The sequence below is a fragment of the Etheostoma spectabile genome, chromosome 5 (genome assembly GCF_008692095.1).
Source record: "Etheostoma spectabile isolate EspeVRDwgs_2016 chromosome 5, UIUC_Espe_1.0, whole genome shotgun sequence".
Taxonomy (NCBI): domain Eukaryota; kingdom Metazoa; phylum Chordata; class Actinopteri; order Perciformes; family Percidae; genus Etheostoma; species Etheostoma spectabile.
Window position 1 is genome coordinate 25,578,044 of NC_045737.1, and position 8,547 is coordinate 25,586,590.

At 39.0% G+C, this 8,547-nt stretch overlaps 1 protein-coding gene and 1 long non-coding RNA gene across 2 annotated transcripts in view; one reads left to right on the forward strand and one right to left on the reverse strand.

Moving 5' to 3' along the window:
* The window catches only part of LOC116690008 (uncharacterized), an 18,377-nt gene extending 14,083 nt beyond the window's left edge, over positions 1-4,294 (forward strand). Inside the window, exon 3 of the long non-coding RNA XR_004332131.1 lies at positions 4,109-4,294. This is a non-coding gene — a long non-coding RNA (uncharacterized LOC116690008). The remainder of the gene's footprint in view (positions 1-4,108) is intronic.
* LOC116689904 (zinc finger MIZ domain-containing protein 2) overlaps positions 1-7,238 on the reverse strand; it is a 25,503-nt gene extending 18,265 nt beyond the window's left edge. Inside the window, exons 1-5 of the mRNA XM_032516579.1 lie at positions 6,792-7,238; positions 2,012-2,118; positions 1,740-1,854; positions 1,188-1,396; positions 214-373 (exon numbers count right to left, since the gene is read on the reverse strand). Of these exons, the coding sequence (XP_032372470.1) occupies positions 214-373; positions 1,188-1,396; positions 1,740-1,854; positions 2,012-2,061 (534 nt within the window). The 5' untranslated portion in view covers positions 2,062-2,118; positions 6,792-7,238. The remainder of the gene's footprint in view (positions 1-213; positions 374-1,187; positions 1,397-1,739; positions 1,855-2,011; positions 2,119-6,791) is intronic.
* Positions 7,239-8,547: the final 1,309 nt, after the last annotated feature.

Below are 8,547 nucleotides of genomic sequence, written 5' to 3' on the forward strand. Positions count from 1 at the left end.
ACCACAAAATGTAAGAAAACAAACAGTGCTGTGCATTGTTCTGAAACAACAGCTAAGCCATAGTCACATCATGTACCTCTGCCAATATTGTTATTGTCTTTGCTATTTTTCTTAAACATATTGCAAACATAGGTGATATCTTGTGGTGGGCTTCAACTCTTTTGTCTGTGTGAAAAAAATGGGTCACCCTCCCCCCCCAACCTATCTCCTCACCTGTCCGTAGTTCATTTCCTGGTTTTGTTTCTCCTGAATGGCGGCAACGGTTGCCGTGGCTGTGGCAGTTGCCGTGGCAGCAGCCGCAGCAACAGCAGCGGCAGCAGCAGCCTGAGTGAAGTCGGCAGAACCTCTGGAGCCACTTGGGTTTGACTGGTAACTGAAGATGGAGTGAGTGGAAGGCCATTTTATTTATTTCGTCATTTTGATAACTTTAGTGTTTTATTTCCTACACAATGAACATGTGACAAGTCATCTTTATTACCGCTTAATACTTAGAACAAATAATGTAAGATACATTACAACCTGCAGTTTGATTGAAGATGTAAATATACTGTAATAACCTTTTGTCTAAATACAGTTAAAATTCTGCATCTTTCTTCATCATCATCAAGTACTCAGATTTTTCTGCCCTGTCGGAGTTACACTTTTTTTAATTTATTCTACTTCTTAAAACTCTCCGAGGAAGCTTTCTGCATAGAACTACATAATTTGGACACAACTACACTACTTGAACAATAAAACAGCTAAGCTACTGAACACCTAGTTGATTCAGAAAATTTGCTCGGACTGATCCTTCATTTTAGTCTTGAGTTAGGTCGATTACCAGTTTCACAGGTCAGGTCCAGTGTACCAGGCTAAACTGGTTTGAATTTATGCTAACAGAAAATCTGCATTTGTCATTATGCATGCATTATGCAGTTTGCAGATAATGAGATGTTGTAAGTGGCAAAAAATGTCGTAGCCTACATAACGCGTGACATTGCTTAGAGCATTTTTAACCCAGTTTGAAAATGTTTGTGTGGCGCTACAGCTGCAGACATATAAACACCTGGCAATCTATTCAAAACCATATCTGTGTTTTTTTCACTACAGTACACTAAGTGTCTCCAGGACCACAAATTGCCATGATTGCACACACACAGGGGAAAACAATGTCAGTGCCACTGTTGTGGCTGGTAACAAACACCCACCTCCCTGTGTATCCCCCCGGTCCTCCAGGGTATCCCCCAGTTGTCCGGCCGTACATCCCCTGGTTTATGTAGCCTTTGCTTGGCTCTCCGTAGCCCTGCTGACCCATATAGCCTCCGTGACCGCCGGCCATGCCCGGACCCCCGGGGCCCTGCATCATGGGCCCCCCGCCTGGGTTGGCTCCAGGCCCCATCACCCCTCCACCCATACCCTGATAGACACAGAAAAACACACACACACACATTTCACATTACAAGCCTTCTTCAGTTGAACAAAACAAAAAAAGTTAAACACTTCATAAAAAAATAGAAAGTGTGCATTTTTTGTATACTTGACAGTCACCTACACTTTGTATCTTTGACTTTATATTTTTGATATTTTATACTGTTATATTCTTATATTTTTGTGTCAACGCGCCAAAGGGATTGCTTTAATCTCGTTGCACAAGTATCGTGTACTTTGTATAATGACAATAAAGGCATTCTATTCTATTTTTTTTTAAATCTCCATCTGTCCAAATTACTTATTTTCCTTCCCGTTTGGTGATGTCATACCTGACTGGCCGAGGGATTGGTCACTCCCCAGACGGTTGTTACCACGGAGAGAGATCCTGTTGGCTGATTGGTAGGCTGCTGCCAGCTGGAAGGGTCATATGGGTACGAACCCTCACTGCGCGCGCGCGCACACACACACACACACACAAACACACACACACACACACACCACACACACACACACACAGTGAGTGTGTGTCACAGTAAAACTAAAATGACTTGAATTAAGAGATCAATACAGTCATTGTACATCATTGTGTGTGTGCATTTACCTGTGTGGGTTGTTAGTCAGTCCAGCCTTCATTTGGTTCAGAGGGTTCATTGTGGGAGGGGCTCAAGGCTCGCCGGGGTTCAATTAGACAGACAGACAGACAGACTCCTGGAAAGAAAGTCAGACAGTTGATTATTTATCTAAACTAAATTTATTAGTATTGAAAGAGATGAAAAATATTATATTATTCTTTCTGATTTTTGGCAAATTAAACTGAAAACAAATATTTTGAGGAAAATACAATTCCCACAATGCCTTGCAGGACAGTCAGCTCAGAGTTTACAACTTTTGCAATACATAATCATCATATCATCAAACAACTGATTTGCAAACATTGGTGAAATTACGTTTTACCATGTATCCAGCAAATTTAAACAATTAATGTTACTGTGTTGTGGAAACAGTTAACTTCATTCAATATTTTATGTGGCCTTTTTACGGGGTGCAAATGTTTTACGAAAACAAGTTCCTTCCTGAGAGTACCAGTGTTTAGCAGAGCCACCGTTGCTGTGTCCGCTACTTTGCCATGCCCAAGAAGATGATTGTGATGAAGTGATTGGTTTAAATAAATGCAAACAACAGAGTATTTTTTTCCCTCCTAACCCAGAATGTATGTGTGGTGTAACCAGACCTTACGCCACAGTGTTGTGGAGATAGCCAGCTGAAATCTTCAGACAAAATCAATCTGACTAACATAAATACTTTGACTACTTCAGCAGCAATTTTCACTAACCTAGGCACTGAACAGTTTATCAGACACTTAGCATAGTTTAACACTTTTGACGTAGCTGAGATTCTTTGATTATTTAACCAGTTTACTCATCACTTTGTAATAATTTCTCCACTTGAACTGGTTCATTAGTCCCTTTCACTACTTTATCAGGACTCCCAAAGAGGGAAAGTTTGTGCTGCTAATACAATCTATGATGTGATCAAACAAAGTTTCCTCTCCAAACATTCTGTGAATCAAAAGCTTCAGTGTTTGATTCTGTTGGGACAAGTCACGTGAGAGGCGGACGGACGGACAGACACACACAGACACACAGACACACACACACACACACACACACACACACACACACATCATTAAGATATTGGGCGTTTTGTCATAACTAAAAGCCACAATGAGTAGGATTTTCTTAAAAACAATGTATAGACTTGTAAAAAACTAATCCTTCAATCATCACTTATTAACCCACTAGAAGTGTGTGTATCAGTTTCTGCAGACACCCTGCTTTTTGCTTGTATTTTATTATTTTGCTGTATTTGTGTTTTCTGGAGAGAGAAAATAAAATATTAACCTCTATAAAAACGCACCAAAAAACGCAAATACAGAGGGGAAGCCGCAAGTAACGTAAATTTTCATGGTTGATTAATCAATTAGTTGTTTGATTGAAAATGAAAATTGTGGAAAATGTATAATATATAAATATTTATTTTTTTATCAATGCTTAAAAACTGTAACAGATGCATGAATTAAGTGTTTTAAATAACCAATAACTTACAAGTAATTATTTCATGTAAACTCTGATTAACCAACAGGTGACTCACTCAGCTTCAACATTCCTGGATGTTGCTGTGTCATTAAACGCATTATCGCCTTCATCATCAAACCGATATTTGGATTTCCTCTGACAGAAAGCTGAGTCACACCTGAAACTGGCATTTGATAAGATGATAAAACATCACGATAAAGATCTCAGTGTGCTGCATTCTTTCTACTTTTAGTGAACACTTCCTCTATCACCGGTTAACTGCAGATGAATTCACAATCTGCAGCTTAAATTAATTCACTTTTAATTATGGATCAGTCAAATTCAGTAACCATGATAACGCATTTTATTCTCAAATTTAAAAAAAAGATTTGAATTGTTTTTCTCCTCCAATAGAGAGCCAAAGTCACGCCCTCCTACTTCTGGCCAATGGGATCTATCTTTTGAACAAATTTAAAACATAATTTTTCAATGTAACGGGGATGTAACGTTACTCAAATGAGCAGAGAATCTTGCTTGTTCTTTTGCTTATCGGCTGAAAACATTTCACTGGATAAAACACGTCAGGTAAGATAACGTTACATGTGTTGTGGCACAGAGCTAAGCTAGCTAGCTAGCTAGCTAGGTGACGTAAATTGTGTGAGACGAGAGATGTTCACTGAGCGGTTTCACACAAAACTGAGTGGTACTATGACAAACCTACAGCTAACTGAGACTTTCTTAGGCTGAAAAATTATCTTTTAAAATTGACACACATCATATTTGTAATCCATGGATCAATTCAAACGGGATAAAAAAATAATTTTCCTTTCCCCGTTCACTATTTTTTCCAAATTAAGGTCCAATGAGATCCTGGCTTGAAATAGAAAGTGGGAAATGTTCAGAGTTATTGGTGATTGATTAATTAAACTGACAAATATTCACATATAAGTAACTTCTAAAAAGCATTTAGAGCTCAGTTTGATTACTCACCACTGTGTTGGTTTAAGTAAACTGAAAAAAACACACACTTTCTATGGATTCAAATATCAAAACAATCCAGAGTGATACTTCTTCCTCTTTGGCCGAATACAAACAAAGCAGTTTACAGAGAGCACATTAACCGGAAAAAGAGCCACTTGACAGCTTGAATATCTACAGTTGATCAACTCTGCTAGTGCTTTCAACCTGTAAACTTCATGGTCTTCATCTTAAAGTTGGTGTTTTTCCCTGGAGTTTATGAAGAACTACTGACAATACAAAACACAACTGGAATCACTTTTACTGGGCGTGTGTAGCTTCTGATAAAGGTCACATTTAATTGCCCAATGTGTCAATAGACTTTGGTATGATGTTCAGTATGAGACAGTGAAAACAGTTCTTTCAGGAAAACTACTTCATTTGTTTGAGCTACGAGCACGCTGTTCACTATTTCTTTAGTTTTAACACTTTTATTATAAGATTTTTTGATACCAATTATACTCGCAAATATGGTTAAATCACCAATCGGAAAATTAAAAGCCCTTTTGATCAGATGACAGAACACAGTGGTCCCCAACTTGGACTCCTGAATTAAACTTAAACTTTTTGCTTACCTTTTTTCTTCTAAAATACTGAATACTTTCAGTAGAAATTTCTTTATTTTAGACCTGCAACGATTAGCTGATCAATTAATCAGCAGCTTTTCTAATAACTGTGATGTGGGGATGATATGCTATAAGGTGCAAGAAGCCAAAAAGCATCCAATACAGAGAAACAATTATCATACCATGCACGTTTGCTTAGCTACGGTATTGAAATTATGTGGCAGATGTAGTTAGGAAGGATGCTTGATGCTGCAATTACAATATGATTCACATTATTGGCAGTAATGATTTTTTTTGCTTCATTAAAAAATTATCAAAAAAATGACCATGGTGGGATTTTTTTTGCAAAGATCTACTAAACAAAAGCCCCTATCACACATGCAGTGCAACCCTAGACTTATCTAGACATTAAGTGTGTTACTCGGAGGAGCTGTATGTGAGCGCAAAAATTGTCAAATTGTCGGACAAATTTCAGCAAGAACATCAAGAGACTCAGTTGTTGATGATCAAATTACAAACTGGCTTCGTGACTGCATCATGTTCTGCCTCCTGCAGGCACGTAAAGGGCGCCACCCCTCACCTGAACCAAACACACTTTCCAGTAAGTTCAAATGGGTCTGACAGGGGCAATCTACCGTTGTGTGCTACGTGTGAGAAAGGAAAACTTTTTTCGTACACATTTCTTTTTCAGAGAAATCTACACATATTTCCATAAAGATATTGTTAAATGTCTCAATTAAAAGTGTTTTGTTCAACTAAAAATGTAATTATTGCTAGTATCATTGTTACTCATTTGTGTTATTGTATAACACTGTAGACCGCGAAACCGAGATACGGTTTTTGTACCTTGAAAATCTTAACGTTACACTGTGGGAAAGTTTTCATTAAAAAGGTTGTTAAATGAAAGAATAAGAATATCGATATAACAGCTTGTCACTAAGTTTTGTACTTTATACAATTCCTAATAATAATAAACATTACCTTATTAAATTAGAATACAGTGTGTTAAACTGTGTAACGTTATAAACTACACAGGTTTCACTGGCTAGCCTTTAAACTACCAACCCCTCCTACCCTGGGGCCGCGAGCACTATACACAAGCACGCACCTGGTATAATGTTATGGCCAATGTTTGAAAAATAACGAGATAAACTGAGAGGTGTTGCTCTTTTCCGGTTATCTCGTTCTCATGTCTCCGTCTTGGTGAACTCCTTCGACAAAATGACAGAGTCACAGAAGACATTTTGAGATTCCTTGTAGTGTTGCAACCAGGTAGAAGCCAATGCTATCATGCTAACAGACAGAAATGAGGCTTCTCCTTGCCCCACTGTTAGCATTTGCATGCTAACGAGACGAGAACAACCCACCGCGTCTAAGTCAGCTTAAATACTCAACCAAACACTTATTCAAATGTTCACGATACAAGAACACTAATATGAGATGATGTATTACATTTACCGGAGTCATTGCAAATATATTACAATTTAACAGCTGTTAGAAAGCTAGCCTTTTAGCCTAGCTAGCATCAACGGGTTGTGACAATGGAATGCTACGAGGCTAACATTTAGCCCCCAGCTAGCTTCTTCTTCCAACACAAAACATTTTAAGCCACACTAAGCAGCCCGGTCAGTGTTTTAGTAAGCGATACGTTCTCAGTTATTTAAACACATATCACACAAAGACACAGTGAGCAGAAATGCTGTTTTCCCGAGAACAGACCTACCTCCTCTAATGTTAACGTTACTTCCCCGGTGTCCGAGCCCTGCTCCGGGGCTCCGCAGTCTGAGCTCCTTCGGGCCTCCCGGGCATCAAGGACCGAGCGCACCTAGAGCCAGTCCAGTCCACCACTACAACAGAGAGAAACCACTTCAAAAACGCCCCAAAACATCCACAAAAATCCCGATGAAATCCTGCAAGGAGGCCAAGATTCAACCCAAGACTCCTGGCTGTAACTCCAGCCAGCTAGCCTTCCCTGCCACCCGGTCTCTGCGTCTGATTATCCGGCTTCAGCAGGCGACACCATTCCCGCAGCTCCAATATTATTAAAGTAGAAATAAATATAACATTAATAACTGAGGTTAACTCTTGTGTGGAGTTTGACGTTAGCTTCAGTGTGTTTCCTCTGCATCGTTGCCGGTGGAAAAATCAGGCAGGGTGGGGGGTGGTGAGGGTGGGGTGTGTGCGTGTGTGTGTGGGGGGGGAGGGGGGGGGAGCGAGACACCTACCCACACAGAGAGATAGAGATCCAGACAGACAGACTGGGGGAGAGAGGATTGGAAACCGAGCTGCAACTACCTGCCAATTGTACCACGAGAGAGAGACATACTGTAAACACCCAAAAAGAAGACTGTCAATCATCTGTGTATTCCTGCACTGGCTATTTGCCCTGATCTTTGTTTAGAGACACACTGTGCAGAACAGATACCTCCAAATACACTGTTTACACAGTTCTTACTTGCAATGTCCACACTTTTTCATCTTGAGTTTTCTTTACTCATCTGTATAGGCCTGTATTAAGACACATTTCAGATTTTTGTTTGTATTTTAAAGTTCAACTTTACCTATTTTCATTTATATATTTGATTACAATGTTGCAATGTAACCCATCTCTTTATACTTTAATGTAGTAGATCTTTATAAGTACATTTTTATGTAATCAGATTTCTTTCCTGTGTCGTTTATAATAAAATACTATTTCATTTAATCAACATATTTTACTTGTTCAGTAGTTCCCATCATTTATGGCTTGTAAAGTCTTAAGGGACTGGGATAAGTAGGCCAGGTTCAGTTCATGACAACAGTTTTGTAAGTGTGATTAAAAGCAAATTAGCAAATTAGAAAACAGACACTAATGAACAATTAAGTTGGGTCCATTATTATCTAATTTGTTTTGTAAAAGGGTCAAAATGTAGTTTGAAGAGCTGTATTATTTCAGTTTATGCTGAGCTCATGTTGTACAGATTTATTAATACAGTTTAGTTTTATTAATATACCACAAACTAATTAGGAGTACTGGTTGTTGTTTTTTGTTAGCTACAAATTTTGATCATAATAATATAATCCAGATTGACACCTGAACACTGCAAATAAAAGTCACAGTGGTTGGATTAAAACAGAAGTAGAGATAACATTTTAGTTCAAAATGATCCTACATTTCCCACAATGCACCGGAAAGGAGCCATCTTCCAACAGAGTCCACACCTCCACTTTGTGACAATAGTCTCCAAGCCTGATGACATCACAATGACATCATCAGGGCTATTTTGTCACGAAACTCAGAGAGAAAGAGAGAGTTAGTGAGTAAGTGAGAGTGTGTGTGTGTGTGTGTGTGTGTGTGTGTGCGTGTGTGTGTGTGAGTAGACCACTGGTATAAACGGACAATCTGCTTGTCTGATGAGGTGCTCCTGTAGTCCCTAGCCTGTTTCCATGGCAACTGATGATCGACACACACACACACACACACACACACACACACACAC